Source organism: Antechinus flavipes, chromosome 3, assembly GCF_016432865.1.
Source record: "Antechinus flavipes isolate AdamAnt ecotype Samford, QLD, Australia chromosome 3, AdamAnt_v2, whole genome shotgun sequence".
Classification (NCBI taxonomy): domain Eukaryota; kingdom Metazoa; phylum Chordata; class Mammalia; order Dasyuromorphia; family Dasyuridae; genus Antechinus; species Antechinus flavipes.
Window position 1 is genome coordinate 154,423,349 of NC_067400.1, and position 16,847 is coordinate 154,440,195.

At 37.6% G+C, this 16,847-nt stretch overlaps 1 protein-coding gene across 1 annotated transcript in view; it reads right to left on the reverse strand.

Moving 5' to 3' along the window:
• TMTC4 (transmembrane O-mannosyltransferase targeting cadherins 4) overlaps positions 1-11,805 on the reverse strand; it is an 89,899-nt gene extending 78,094 nt beyond the window's left edge. Inside the window, exon 1 of the mRNA XM_051984073.1 lies at positions 11,671-11,805. Within this exon, the coding sequence (XP_051840033.1) occupies positions 11,671-11,778 (108 nt within the window). The 5' untranslated portion in view covers positions 11,779-11,805. The remainder of the gene's footprint in view (positions 1-11,670) is intronic.
• Positions 11,806-16,847: the final 5,042 nt, after the last annotated feature.

Genomic DNA, 16,847 nt, shown 5'->3' on the forward strand with positions numbered 1-16,847 from the left:
TTAACTCCAAATTCTTACTCCAAATCCAGCATTCTTTCAACTACATCATGACATTTCAAGAACTATCAATGCAGTGGTATGAGTACTCCCATTATCCACAACATTATTAGATCTTGTATGAATGAGTAAATGGTAGAATCACATAAAAATCTAAATATAGGAAATAAATTACAGCTCAATATAAAAAGGTTACAAGACAGTTTATGACTAATTATTCCTAATTATGGACATTGAATTGGTCTATCAAGGCTTCATAGAAGGAAGATGTAAACTCAAATCTTCTTCTGAAGGATTCACAGGTATAGAAAAGGTGAGGAGAATAGTATGTGTCAGGAAACAAGGACACTGTTCATCCAAAAAGGATACTTTTCCTCAACTAACATAGTGGATACTCAAAAAATAGCCACTGAGTGCATGAAATGAATACGTGTGTGTATTTTGTATTTTGCATCTATATGTGTGTGTGTGTGTGTGTGTGTGTGTGTGTGTGTGTGTACACAAATAGAGAGAGAGGATATATGAGAATATATGAAATAAACACACACACACACACACACATATATATAGATGCAAAATACAATGCTCATTATTAGAAATATACACAAAAAAGTTCAGTACATCATTTCTACCTTCAAGGAATTTGTAACCCAATTAACAACACAATTAGGGTTAGGTGATTTGCCCAGGGTCACATAGCTAGTGTCAAGAGTCTTAGGTCATATTTGAACTCTGCTTCTCTTGACTCCAGAGCCAGTGTTCTGTCTATATATGAAGTAATCAAAAGATTTTGTGGAATTGGTGGGACTGGAATTAAATCTTGAAAGATATATTAAGATTTAGGTTTGTAAAGAGAACAGGGAAGGGTATTTAGTATAGAACAAGTGAACAAAGTCAGGGGAGCAAGAACGAATATAGTGTAGGACTCAGGTCAGTGATTGACATTAATGTAACTAGAGCTTAAAAGGATTTTTTTTTTGGAGAGTGGGGAGGAAGTAATCTTGCCTTACCAAAGTGAGATAAAGTGATGGAAGGCTGAGAGTGCCATGCAGGGGAGTATAGACTTATTTTAATAGATTCTTGGCAAGGGGGATGACATTTGTTTTAAGAAGATTAATTTGGTGGCAGTAAGAAGAAAGAATTGGAATAATTAGGGAATGAAAACAACAAAATCAGTTAAAAAGCTATTGTGGGCATACAGTCACGATAGCCTAGACTCTAATGGTAGTAGTGGCAATGGAAAGAAAAGGATAGCCAATCACATTTACTAAATGCCTACAATGTGTCAGATAGTATTCCAGGGACTGGAACACTGTTAAAAAATGAAACAATACTTGCCCTCAGGAAGTATGGAGGAGATAGAATGAATTCATTTAAATATATACAAAATAAAAACAGAGTAATCTTAAGGGTAAAAAGCACTAGTCCCGCAAGAAAAGGTAAGGGTATCAGACAATGACAAATTTAGGAAGTGGCCCCTGATTTGAGGAAATTCAGGATCCTAGGGCTAAGGTGGGAAGAGGGGATATTTCAAGCATGGTAGTGATGAATGCAGAACAGCCTAGGAAAAATACATAAATAAAGGAGATGAAATATCATATATAAGAACAAAAAAGTCAGTTTAGCTAAACTAAAAGAGTACAAGAGAAGTAATATATAAGATTGGAAAGACTAGTTAGAGCCAAGCTAAATTTTCTTAAAATGCCAAAAGAAGATAGATAGACAAATGAGTGTGTTTGGAAAAAACTTATTAATGTAGTGATAGAGTCTAAAAACAGTTCTATAGCTCAAACAGATGAAATATTGGTGATGTTTACTAATCTCTAAAAGAAAGATCTAAGGGAAGACATGACAGCCAGTGGGCTGTAGTGACAGAGTGAGCGGATGTTTGTTTTGCTCTGAAGGACAGAACCAGCACCAGAGAATAGATGCCACAAAGAGATTTTGTTTAAAAGTTAGGGCAAAAAAAGAGAAATGACTAAGGCCACAGTAGGAGGCAATTAATTTCCAATCACTGTGAGTATTTTGGCAGAAACAATTAGGCATTCATGAATTATTAGAGCCAGAACACTGGAGATCACCTAATTTAACTCTCTCCTTTTACACATAAGGAAACTGAGTCCCAAGGAATTTAAATTACTTGCCTAAGAACATATATCTAGTTAGAAATACAGATGAGACTGGAATCAAGCGATCCCAGCTATTTCCAGTGCTTTTTCTACTGTGCTACATTGGAATAAAAAGATTTCTGCAATAGGGGGGAGGTCGGATTAAATGACCTTGAAATCAAGTCAATGATTCTATGATCTCCCACACTGAATCTTATTAAAAAAACTGATAAAAATCTCAATATAAATGGCACCTATATCTTATTTCTTCTTGGGTTTTGTCTTTGGATTTATCCACAATAAGATCAAGGGAAAGAATGGATTACCACCTTCTCATCCTTTTCTATATAAACTATGAATAGCATGACAGACTAAGAGTTTCAGAAATGACTGCATGCTATTGATTAACAAAGGGACTTGACCTACATTCAGGTATTCCTACTAGAAGAGCTGAGCAGCTGAAAGAGGACAAGTACCTTCATGCTTATTTTGAGAAGATAACTTAGATCTGTTAAAACCTCATTTCCTATGCTAATTCTGCAAAGTAGACAATTAATGACTCAACAAAGATTCAACAGCACAAATAGCTTTACTGTAGACATTTACTTTAACTAAACTCATTAATGCAAAATCAAACAAGAGAGGAGACTCATCATCTGATAGTAACACCTTTCAATTTCTAGCAGCATGAGAAACATTTAGATTTACAACCTGGAGATGAAAGGCTTGGCTTCTCACTCACTGACAATACTCTGAAACATTCAGTTTAGAGTAGTGCATGTTCTTAAGAGCTGCCAGGAAATATTCTAGCTACTATCTCCTTTACCTTTCCTCTTGGCAATGAATGGGTAAGTCATCTCTCAGGTATTCACACTTTAACTACAAATTCTAGGTAAGATTCTCCATGCATTTGTGAACTGATTCAACAATTCCAGGGAGCAATTTAAAATTATGCCCAAAGGGCTATAAAACTGTGCAGACCCTTTGATCCATTAATCCAACTATTAAGTCTGTATCCCAAAGAGATGATAAAAAGGGAAAGGCTCTACATAGATAAAAATATTTGTAGCAGCTCTTTAAGTGGTAGCAAAGAATTAGACATTGAGATGCCCTCAACTGGGAAATAGCTAAACAAGTATGGCATATGAATGTAATAGAATATTATTATGCTATAAGAAATGAAGAGCAGTTAAATTTTAGAAAAACTGGGAAAGACTTGCATGAACTAATGCTGAGTGAAGTGAGCAAAACTAGCAGAATATTGTACACAACAACAGCAACATTGTGCAATGACCAACTATGACAATTTTCAGCATTACAGTGATCTAAGACAATTCCAAAAGATTCACAATGGAAAATGTCATCCACATCTAGAGAAAGAACTATGAAGTCTGAATGCAGATTACAGAATACTACTTTCACTTTTAAAAATTTGATTTTTGTTTCTCCCTTTTGTCTGTTTCTTCTCTCACAACAAGACTAATATGGAAGTATGTTTAACAAGATTGTACATGCATAGACTATATTAGATCATTTGCTATCTTGGAGATGGGAGAGGTAAGGAGAAAAATCTGGAATTCAAAATCTTACAAAAATTAATGTTATCTTTACAAATAATTGGATCTTTAAAAGAAAAAAGAATCTCCATGCCCTAGACACTATGCATCAACTTATTGAAGAAGTTACTGGTTCCTTATAATATTAAAAGACCATATGGTTAGTCAGTCAAAATATATCATTTGAAAAAATGACAGAAAAATTAAAATGAAAGTTTTGACCTTACATTAAAAAAAATTACTATGAAGGTTATAAAACAATATTACTCTAATATGAAAATATGCAGTGAAGTACTGAGGTTACACATGGTCAGCTAGGTGATGCAATGGATAGTACACCAGGAAGATTCATCTTCCTGACTTCATATCTAACTTCAGACATTTACTGTTTGACCCAAGGCAAGAAACTTAAACCTATTAGCTTCAATTTCCTTATGTGAAATGTGAAATAAAACTGGAGAAGGAAATGGTAAACCTTTCCAGTATCCCCCAAATGCAGTCAAGAAGAGTAAGAGATGACAAATGAATGAACAACAAAATTGAAGTCAGCACTTCTATAACGCATAACAGTTCACATTTATATGGTACAGTAGATAAAATGTTAGATTTGGAATCAAGAAGACCTGAGTCCAAATTCGGTTTTATTTCTCAGGGAACAAGGCACAGAATCAAGAAGTTGTTACTCCTTAAATTATGTTACCTCAGAATCAAAAGATTATTAACACAGTGGCAATAAGCATTTGAAAATCAATCATAAGAAAGAAGTTATAATCACCACAATCTCTTTGAATATATTAGTGGATAATAGCACCTATTTACAAGTTGTTATGAGGTTCAAATGAGATAATATATGTAATATAGCTAAGATATTCTTGGAGTAGAATTGTTGCTTTGTAGCTGGAGGGAAGCTCTGCAATGAAACTCTCCACAACAATGAAATCACAAGTATTTTTAGTTTTTCTTCTCTCATTTAACTTTAAAATTCTTTTTCTTTTATAAATTCTCTCTCTGCAGGGAGCCATTTCACATTACTCTTAAGGGTAAAAGCTTCCCTCACTTCCCTCCCCCCCTCCCAAAACTGTCCTCTGAAAATGAACCCTGGTCTTCCCTGTTCCCACAATAAATTTCAAGAGTGAGTTCTTTCTTCTTTGCCGATTCATTTTTTTTTTTTTAATTAAGAGGTATTGGTATAAGCACTTCTAATTGAGAGGGGAAATGGGGTCTCTGGCTTTACTCTAGCTCTCTCCTCTGATCAGGAATCCCAAACCAAGAGCTCTCCTCTCCAGCAAATGCTCACAGTCAGCAGCATCCCTGTCCCGCTTCTACAAGCATCCAATGTTAGTTCTTTCTTGCCCAGGCTTCACCTCAGCAGCATAGCTGGGCAGGTCTTCCTAATCAGCTGAAGTTTACTCAAATCCCAGGAGATGAAAGTTTCTGTGGTTTTTGCAGAGGCTCCAGTCTCACCCAGCTCACCTCAGGTTCACTTGGGGTTTCCATGGAGCTAGCCTGAGATGTTTGCACTCACTGGAATTAATCCCTGGCCCAGGGGTTTTATTCAGGTCATCTCGGGTTGTACCTAGAGAATCCCTATACTGTCCCAAACCTTCTTGATTTTTCACCAGTTTTTGTTCAACGTGAGGCACAAATTTGATTTATCTGTGGGGGAAATCTGGAGAGCCTGAAATTTACCAATCTACTTTGCCATCTTCCCAGAATCCTCTTGAAATCAAAGGTATTGACTGAATATATACATATACACACACTTACATACACACGTGTGTGTGTGTGTGTATGTGTATGTATATGTGTAGGTAGGCAGCTAGGTGGTTCAACTGATAGAGCACTGAGGTTGGAATCAGGAAGACCTGAGTTCAAATCTGCTGTTGGACAGATCCTGGACAAGTCATTTAATCTCTGTTAGTTTTAATTCACTAGAGAAGGAAACAGCAAACCACTCCAGTATCTTTGCCAAGAAAACCTCATGTAGTATGATCCACAGAGCCTCAAAGAGTCAGATCTGAACAGCAACATTATATTGTGTCTATATATAAACATATATATATTAAAATATCAAATATATCTTTGAGGTACAGTATGGAAAGGCCTAGATGTAGATAAAACTCCTTTCAAAAAGAAAGCTGAACTACCTCATTCTTGTTTGAATTTCCTGAAGAATAAAGAAGACTTATAAGCAGCAAACCAAACCGGAAGAAAAAGCAAAATGATAAAACTATATTAGAGAACAAATCAAATTAAATACACAATCATAATAACACTATTGTTAGAAATGGCATTTTAACAGATACACAGAACATAAATGTAAATACAATTCCTTTCTGATAGTTCCCACAATCAATAGCTTAAGGGTCAATATGTAGTTTAAGAAAACTAGAGAGAATGAAGTTATGGGTTATAGTAGATAGAGGGCTTGACTTGAAATTAGGATAATGTGGATTCTATTCTTGCCTTAGATCCTTACTAGATATATGATTCTGAGAAAGTTACTTATTTAGTCTTATTTTGTCCTTCTGTGTAATGTAATGAGAACAAAACATCACTGTTTTACAGTTGTGAGAATAAAATGGGAAGATATATATATATATATATATATATATATATATATATATATATAGACAGATAGATACATAGATAGATATAGATATAACCAAGTAATCCAGTGGAATGTTGGATTTAGGATTAGGAAGATTTGAGTTGACCTCTCCTAGCTTCAGTTTCCTTATTTATAAAATGGGGATAATAATAGTACCCAATTCATAGGTTGTTGTAGGGATAATATATATGATCAATGAGTTAGTAACTCAATGAATTAGCTTATGAGGTACAGAGTACTGTACTTAGTGTTGTATAGTAATGGAAGATGGGGTCAGATATAACAAAAGATGGGACATGATCTTTGTTTTCATAGATTTTACTTTAACAGAGAAGAAAAATATATCTAAAGCAATATGCCAATAAATAAAGATTAATATACTACAAATTCAGTTTCCTTACATATGCAAAATGAAGTGTTTGGCTAGATGGTCCCTAAGGTCCCTCCTGGTTCTAAACCACCAAGCCTACAAATATCTAAGTACCAAGAAAATAAGATCCTTATCAGAAGTCAATTATAAAAGAATTCCCAAGGAAATGTTTTGAGCTAGATTTTTAAGAGGAGAGAATATGACTTTGTACAGGAAGAAAGACATTCTATGCAAAGAAAATGACATGCAAAGACATGAAGGTAGGAATAAATACACTATGAGTAAGATATTAAGAAACTTTAGCTTAGCCAGAGAGCAGTGTTAACAGAAGGTAGGGAGCCAGGCAAAGGCATGTGGGAGGGCAAAGCTCACTACAGGTAGAAAGAGTATGGTTGGACTGTCCTGCACATGAAAGGTAGTAATGTGAGATAAGAGTAGGAAGAAAAGGTGGCCCAAGATCAGAGATGTGTAATTACCTAGTACAGCCTAAACTATATTAAAATGTAATTGAGAAATGTTTAACAAAATAAATAAAAATACAACATATGTCATCTCACTGAATCCTTACAACAACCGTGCATTATTATTCCTATTTTACAATTAAGAAAACTGAGGATGAGAGAAGTTAATTCAAATCTTCCCTGCTCCAGGTTCAACACTGTTCACTGGACTACCTGACTCCATACTATATATCTCATTTTGCTATAAACAGAAGAATTCTCATGGTGAGAGGAAAAAAGGGCAGTTTTAGATTCTTCTTGCAAAGAGATTGAAGACTGACTCAAATCTAGATGATGGAGGGCTATACTTTATACAGTAAGTTTCCTTGTTAGTAATTATTGGAAAGAATGCTAGAATAAATAGTAGTTGGTAAAGTTATTTAGTAGCTTCATTTAAGATGATTTGAGAAATGGATAGAATGGTGAGAAAAGCATTGAGCCGAAGTAGGAGGTAAAGGTTGGAAAAAAGCATGCAAGAATAAGAAAAAAATTGCTACAGAAAGTGTAAAGTTCTTGGTTCGGTTTTCTGGAGGTCTTTGGGGCAGCCTTCTTTTCAATAGAATGATCACTACTAGAATAGCCAGGTGTTAAAGTCCAAATCCTTTATTATCTCCTTGCCTGGGGCTGGGCAGCTTTCCGGAGAACCTTTCAAATGGCCTTGGTCTCATTAAGAAATGGAGGAAGAGAGCCTGCCACCAGGAGCCTGACTGAAGATGGAATTGAATCTCTTGGATCCTTGCTGGCTGTTATATACTCCATTATCATAGGTGTGAATCTTGTGTAATTATATTAAATACTAAGTACATGTACTTAACTAGAAAACTATTAAGCACCATGCTAAACTAGTTAACCATTGTCTTTATCAATTCCACTGACTTATTAACACCTTGTAAGAATCCTTGTTTCAGAGTTCTGGCCCACAACAAGAGAGTATTTAGAACTTTAGAGCTGAAAGGACCTCAGAGGTAATCTAATCCAACCCCTTCATTTTACAAATAAGGAAACTAAGTCATAAAGGCAGCAGAAATCTAAAGTAGAATTGAACCCAGATTCTGACTCCAGAGCCAATGACAGGAAAAAGTCATATGAATCTGGTTATAGCTAGAATGTGAATTTAAAAAGTATATAACAGGCTCACATGGCAAATTTCCTAAGATATAAAGTGCAAATACAGTCAGAGATAATATGTAATTTTAAACAATTTAGTTTCCCAAACATTATTATGTACCTATTCTATATAATGTATTGTGTTAAGGGGGACAAAGTTTATGTAATAAAATATCCATGCCCTCATGAAGCTTTCAGTCTATAGGGGAATAAATAAACCTCAGATAACTATGATAAACAGCATTACATAACATTATAAAACAAAGTGCTTTTGAGTTCTGCACAAGCAAGTTATTTCTGACTAGGGAGATTAGGGAATTCTTGGGGAAAACCTGGCATATGACTTGGTCTTTAAAGTTTGGACAGGAATTCTACAAAGAAAGCTGCAGAAAATACAAAATCTAGGAATAACAGAATGAGTCAATCCATGGAGGTGGGATAGTACAGAGCTCCTTCCAGAGAGAAAAAAATACAGGATGGCTGGAGTGTTCTGTACATGAAGGGGAATAATTGATAGAAGGCAAGAAAGAAGGTAAGAAGGCTCTAGATCAGAGGCATCAAACTTAAGGGTAAAATTACCCAGTGGGGCCTAAGCAAATTTGAATGTAATTTGGATGGTTTTAACAAAATAAATAAAAATGGAATACACATAGAAATAGTTAATTAGTGTTTTTCTAAGTTGATAAGTTCCAGCAGAGATCTATTTCTATTTGAATTTGATACCACTACTCTAGATCATTGAATGCCAAATTTGATCTGTCACTTAGCAGGAAAGAGGAGTTACTAAGGATTTTTGAGCAGGAGTAAGGAGAGTAAGGAGAAAGAACATCCTGGCAGTAGCATGAAGGAAGGAAATGGAAGGAAGAAAAAAGATAAGAAGGTAGCCTGGGTGGGTAGTAATGAACTAATGGGAAAAAAAAAAAATCATTAAGTATAGCACTGTAGATGAAAAGAAAACAAATGAGAGTTTCATCTGCAAAGGTGATAGAAATGATAAGAAAGAAGGGTCTGATGCAAGAGATACTGTGAAGGTAATATTGACAGGATTAGACAACTAATTACATATCGAAGTAAGAGAATGGGTAAAACACATTATGAATTTGAGAGATTGAAGGAATGATGGTTGTACCACAAATTACAACAGTTAAATAATAAGGAAACCCTTAAACAGGATTACGAGAAAAGAAAATGAGTTTATTTAGGGACACACTGAAGGGTAGGAAGAGATGGCCTGTAGCTATGTAGGCTTGGAATTTTAGAGATAAATCAGAACTCTTAGCAAGATCCTAAAGAGTTGATGGGATTAAGATACAAACAGAAGAATTTGTTTTAATGACTATTAAGGAGAATTCTTTGATAACCAAAGGAATGAGTAGATAACACTGTTGAGAAGTTAAGAGAAATGGAGGGAGTGGAGTTTTGATTTCCTATAAGAAATAGGAAGGCAAGTCATTTTGTATAAATGGAGAGTAATGCAGATGAGGAGAGGAAAGAAGAATAGGTTTAGAATATCCATTGAGCAAATCCAGCAGTTCTATAAACTGCTAATAAATAACTGAAGCAAAAAGAGTAACCTGAGGAAGAGTCATCAGAAATGATCAGACTGAAGTATAGATACAGACAATGATATGACCTGCAAAAATTGGTTACTTTCCTAATCCAAGAGCAATCTTCATGTTTGTGGAATTTTCATGTGTTTCAATCACATTTATTCACTGAAACAGAATATCACTCAATAATATCTTTCTTTTAATATAATCAGAGACTTTCTTGATGTAAATAAAAGATGGAAGTGAAATCCTTTTGTGGCTCTTCATCACTGGGCTCTATTGGGCACCTTGAAGAACTAGTCTTTTGTCTGGATTTTAACAATCATCAGCTCTGTCAAAGCCAGAGAAAATTCTATCTTACCCACCCTTCATCAAGCAGTGCTGAACAAAAAACTATATTACTAAAAGACAACATTTCTTTCTCTCATAATCATGTTCATGGTTTTAAATTTAATAAAAAGATGAATGCTGCTCAAGCAAGGGCCTGTTAACAATTCACAATGAAGCAGCTGTCCATAACTCAACTCTCCCAGAAAGTTTCCAGTTTGCTAGCTTATAGCCATTTTCTCAGGCCAGTCAGCTGGCATCATTTAACTACACCTCCACCAAAGACAGGCATTGCTGTGGGAATAAAAATGGGTTGAACAAATAGAACGGGAGAACTAGTCAGTTCACTAGTCAAATGTTTCTTAAGAAACTCATTTACCCACTCTACGATACAGGGCAATGGAAGACACACGCTCATTTTAGTAATTTTTTTATGGCAAGATGAACAATTCTACACTATCTTCCTACCAAACAAAAGCAAAACAAAAACCCAAGTACACCGCAACAAAATAGGAGCCATGCAGAGCATGCTTGATGTGAGGGGATGGTGGCAGCACCTGCTCTCCTTTTCAAAAAGTCCAAATCCACACCTATAACTCACTGGTTTGTAAGCTGCATGCTCTTTGTGTTTATTATTTTTTGTTTATTTTTGTTTTCTAGTGGGGCTTCATAATATCTAACCCAGGGGCGATCGGCCAAGCACCTGGGCTTTATCCATCACAATTGTAGCCAGCTCTCAATTTGAACTGTTCAAGATAATGCAGTGGCTTTGGGGCATGGCCCAGGAAGCAGCACCGGTGACAAGCAGGTGGCCCTTCCTCTCCAGGAGAAGAGGAAAGCAATACAATGGGAACGAGGTGGGAAGGGGCGGGTGGTTAACAAGTTCGCCAGTCTTCTGGTTGGACTCAGCCAGTCTCTGGGGCTGTCCAGCTTAAAGTGGGGAGGCGGGGAGATTTAAACGGGAGGGGAAATGGGGTTGAAAGCGGCAGTCCCCCTTCACCCCCAGACGCGCTCCAGCCTAGAGCGGGGAGATAGAAGCTTGGAGAACCCGAGCCAGAGCGTGGCTCGCAGAGCGTTCTTCCACTCCTTCCTTTGTCCCAGGGAACCATGCACCATGCACTGCTTAGCACCGGGGCTCCACTGGCCTCTGGCCAGTGCTTTTTGACCACTACCGCAGCTGGAACTCTTCGCTCAGCCTAGTCCAGGCTCCCCAGAGCCCAAGCCCTTTACCCTCGGCGAGCCGGTGGGCAGCAAAGGGATGAGTAGGGCTAGAACCCAACTCATTCAATTCACAAGCGCGGCGCCCCGGGAAAAGGGTGAGACTGTTCCTCCCCTCCCCAAGTCCTTCCAGAGGCCCTTCTGCAGCCCAAGCAGATGCAGCCCTCGACACTTCCGTCTCACCCAACCTCAGGTGGGGAGAGAGGGGACTGCGGAGTAAGAGTACTTCCCCTCCTTCCCCTCCTTCACCCCAACTCCTCCCCCTTTATAGATCCCCCGGAGGAGCCGTCGCCGCCACCAGCTCCGGAGGCCGCCCCGAGCTTTACCTGCAACAAGCCAGAGCCAGGGCGGCATCTGCCTCCCGGGTGCGAAAACTCCCGGCCGCTCTCAGCGCCCGGGAGCTGGTTAGGGGGGAGGGGCCGCTCGCTCGCCATCCCGCGCGCCGCTTCCCTCCCCCCCGCCCCCTGCCGCGCGCTACAGCCGCGAGCCCCTCCACCGGCGCGCGGACACACGCATCCACACACACCCACACTCTGTCTCCGCCTCCGTCCGGCCTCCTTCCCATTCTGATTGGCTGATCAAACTTGTCTGTTTTCGGCGGCCGGCCGCTCCTCCGCCAGCTCATTGGCTAACACGCTGTTGACGTTATGCCAGGGAGTCGGGCCTAGGGGAGACGGAAGAGGGAGGGGAATAGTCTCGCTGGGAGGAAGGGGGGGGGGAGTGAAGGCTGCCTTGGGGAGCAGGGCTTGAAGGGGGTGGTGGGGTGGTGGCAGGAGGCGGGGAAGAGGAAGGAGCATGCAAAAGTAGAGAGTTCCCAAACCCTGGGAGACAGGCCCTGGGTTTGTGTAACCGTGGGTGCCTCTAGAGTGCTTTACTCATCAAGCCCTCCCCACTCCTCCAGCATTCCGTCACCCATTATTTCTCTTACACCAAAGCTTTAAAAAGCTTTTAAAAAAGCCTCTATCTCCTTCTCCCCCTCCCATTTCCCTCCTTCCCCCTCCTCCTCCCCCGCTCTCTTTTCCACGTCTTGTATCAACCATCCCTTCTACCTACATCTGACGTTTGACAGCTCTGAATGGCCAGTCCTCCACATGTCCATAACTGAACTCATGGTCTTCCTCTACTAATTCAGCTACTTTTCCCAGTTTTCTGTGGATAGCACCACTATCCTCCCCAATCTAGGTTCAAAATTCTAAAGTTATCAGTGATTCCCCAACAGTTGCCAGCCATCTCCCAATGATTCTATATCTACAACATCTCTTTCAATAACTTTCTGCAGCCATCATCTTTTTCCTGGACTCCTAATTTCCGTCTTCTGCTAGTCATCTTCCTAATATACAAATACGATAGCATCACTGCTGGAGGCAGCACAGCTGGTTCTTAACTTTTCAGTCTGAGTATTTATAGTTCAGATATTGGCACACTCTACAAATCAAGGCTTTATTGTTTGTTTATTTTCTTAATTTAAGAAAGTGATGAAGAAAATGTTGATAATGCAAATGCAATTTAAAAGAGTGTTCTTCCATACTTTTTTTTTCTTTTGGAAAGTCAATTATTAAACATCCACTAGCACATTTCTGAGTACCACCCAGTGATATCCCACTGATGAGGTAAAATGCCTACTCTATATCCTGGTTATTAAGGCCTGCCACAGTTTTTCTAACATATTTTTCCAGTCTTCTTTCATATTACTTCCAAACTTCTATTACTTTACAACTAAACTAATATCCCATCTCTAATCTAATCTTGTTTTGTCTTCTCTAGCCCTTCACCTGCTGAAATCCTATTTCTTCCCATCGTTGGCTATGTTCTACCTTCTTCAGGATCCTTAAACTAGCAGCTTTTTGTTTAATATTTAAAAAGTAGCTGATGTGGAAGGTACTGTGCTAGAGATTGAAATTTTTTTTCTACCTCAGAAGAACCTATATTGCACATAGATAAATAAGGAACACAGATCACCAAACTTCTAAGTCCAAGAAATGGACATTGTCACCTTGTGAATTCAAGTCACTTCAGTCGATGCTGACTACCTAGCAGGAGGTATTTCTTGCAACTATATCACTTCTTGGGGGAGAAATCCAAACAGAACCAGAAGAGACTGAGTGTAATGGGGAAACTGAGGAGGTCCACAGTCTCACTTGGACTCACTTGGAGAGGTCCCCCTCTCACTTGATAATTCTAGACCCAATTTCAAGGGTCTGTTAATCATTAAGACTCTGGGAAGGAGAACAAAAGACTTGCTCTTCTAGCAGAAATATCTGATCTCCTGAATCTTAACTGCTTAGAGAAGAATCTAACTATTTAATAACCTGCTAAATCTCCTTGGTTATTCTAATTTAATGAACTACTTACCTCTAAACAAATCTCCTTTTTGTAGGGGATTATATGGTTTCTTATAAAATCATTAACTAAGGTAGATTGAATTTATAACTTAGATTTAGTTTATCTGGGGAAATGAAATAGGATAAACAGTTGTAAGTAGTTGTAAAACTGACCATCATAAAATTCAGGTCAAAATTTAACAAGTTCATGTTACTTATTATTCTTGTGGTCATGATTATATAACTCATTTCAATCTCTGTGGAAATTAACCTTTCTCTACTCCAGTTTAGAGAAGTTTGCTTCTTGCAAGATTCTAAGAATAAACACTTCTATTCTTCACTTGAAATATCTCTGAGTATTTGTAAATTGGATTTGCTATGCCACACAGGACCAAAAGTCCACTTCTGACTGGACAGAAGATTTGCAACTTGTTAGTTGCTTAGATAACATAGCTCCCAGGTGAATATGAAATATCTGTTTGGCAGTCCCACATTATGGCTTTTATCTCCTATAGTAGGCATAATGGGTTAATTTCTTATGTTTTAAGTATTGTTGATGCAGGGTAATGAATCTTTTGTATTTTAAACATTTTTCTTTCCCCATGGGAAAAGAAATAGTTCTCCTCTAAGTGATGTTCATTCTGTATATTGAATACCTTTTTAGTCCCTTTTCTTTTTTTTAAATTGATGTAGTATTTTATTTTCCCTCAGTTACATGTAAAAACAATTTTAAACATTTTCTTTTAAGACTTTGAGTTCTAAAGCTCAAAAAGCTATCAAATTGTGCATACCCTTTGACCCAGCAGTGTTTCTACTGCACCTATATCCCAAAGAAATCTTAAAGGCAGGAAAGGGACCCACATGTGCAAAAATGTTTGTGGCAGCCCTTTTTGTAATGGCAAGAAACTGGAAACTGAATGGATGCCCATCAATTGCAGAATGTCTGACTAAGTTATGGTATATGAATGATTTGAAATATTATTGTTCTATAAGAATCGACCAGCAGGATGATTTCAGAGAGGCCTGGAAAGAATTACATGAACTAATGCTAAGTGAAATGAGCAGAACCAGGAGATCATTATTCACAGCAACAACAAGACTATATGACAATCAATTCTGATGGACATGGCTCTCTTCAACAATGAGATGATTCAAACTAATTCCAATTGTTCAGTGATGAAGTGAGCCATCTATACTCAAAGAGAGGACCGAGAGAGCTGAGTGTGGACGACAACATAGCATTCTCACTCTTTCTGTTGTTGTTTGCTTGCATTTTGTTTTCTTTCCCAGTTTTTTTTCCTTTATTGATCAGATTTTTCTTGTGCAGCAAAATAACTATATAAATATGTATACATATAGTGGATTTAGCATATATTTTAACACATTTAACATGTATTGGACTACATGCCATCTAGGGAAGGGGATGAAGAGAAGGGGGGATAATTTGGAACAGAAGGCTTTGCAAGGGTCAATGTTGAAAAATTACCCATACATATGTTTTGTAAATAAAAAAGCTTTAAATTAAAAAAAAACACTGAGTTCCCTTCCTCCCTCCCCACTCCCCTTCACTGAGAATACTCCAGTAGTCTTGATTAATATTTTGCCACTGGATTAAGGAGCTCTGGAGGGGAAAGTGAGGCAATTCACTTGTGTGTCATGGCATCACTTCCTGATGTCATGGTCCTTTTCAAAAATGAAGGGTACATGTAGTCATGCAAAACATTTCCATAATAGTCATGTTGTGAAAGAAAACAAAGTCCAAAAAAAAAAAAAGAAAAACTCTCAAGAAAAATAAAGTTAAAAAAAGTATGCTTCAATCTGCAATCAGATACCATCAGTTCTTTCTCTGGGTGTGTATAACATTTTAAAATTACAATTCCTTCAGAGTTGTCTTGAATTGTATTGCTAAGAGTAGTGTCATTCGCAGCTGAGAGCACCTTACAATATTGCTGTTATTTTGTACACAGTTCATTTCACTTTGTATCAGTTCATGAAAATCTTTCCAGGTTTTTCTGAGAGCATCCTGCTGATCATTTCTTATAGCACAACAGTATTCCATCATAATTTTATACCACATTTTATTTAGCTATTGTCCAATTAATAGGCATCTCCTCAATTTCCACTTCTTTGTACCCTGAAAAGAGATTTTTCTATATTTTTGTACATATATTGATCCATTTCCTTGTTGTTTTTATCTCTTGGGTTACAGATGTACTAGTGATATTGCTAGGTCAAAAGATATGATGGTTATATAGCCTTTTGGACATAGTTCCAAATTGCTCTACAGAATGGTTGAATCAATTCACAACTCCATTAATGTGCATTTATATCTCATTTTCCCCACACACCCTCCAACATTTGTCACTTTCCTTTTCTGTCTTTTAATTCCTTTTCAGAAAACCCTTGATGTAAGCCATATTAAAAGTTTGTTTTACACCTTTTCCTCGGAATCATAACCAAGAGTGCAAGAGAAGCCTGATTCCCTCTCTTTGGAATCAGGCTAATTCCAAGATGAATACAGGTTCTGCCTGAGTCTAGACAGCAGCAACATGTTGGAAGGCTCTCTTTTTCCCACTCCTCCCCCAACAAGTGACAGAATCTAATTTAAAAAAATACACATATTAAGTTCCTACTGCATTAAAGGTATCTTGCTAGACATTGAGGATACAAAGACAAAAGAAAATTGGACATTGTTCTTAGGGAGTTACATTCTTTCAGGAGGATACAATTTGAGGAGAAAGAGCACGAATAACTCAGGAAATCAGGAAAAGTTTCTCATAGGGGATGGCATATGAATTGAACCTTTCATGGAAGGTAGAGATTCTGAAAGGCAGAACTGAGAAAATGCATTTTAGTTATAGGGAAGAACCTTTGCAAAAGTACAGAGGAAGAATATGGTAATGCCAAGTGAAGGGAATCATAAATAGGCCAGTTTGGCTGGAATGTAGAGTGTTTTAAGGTGAGCAACGTAAAATAAACCTGTAAATGTATGTAACTGGTGTATGTAAAATAGTAGAACTTTACACCTCCAACTTGAACATATGGCCATCTACTCACACTCTGGGCTGTCTCACTTTTTAAAAAAAAGAATTTAAAAATTTTTATTTTTAATTTATAGAATAAAACAAGCATTTCTATAACATGGTATAATTTAAAAAAGATGAAGCTGCAAATCTATTATG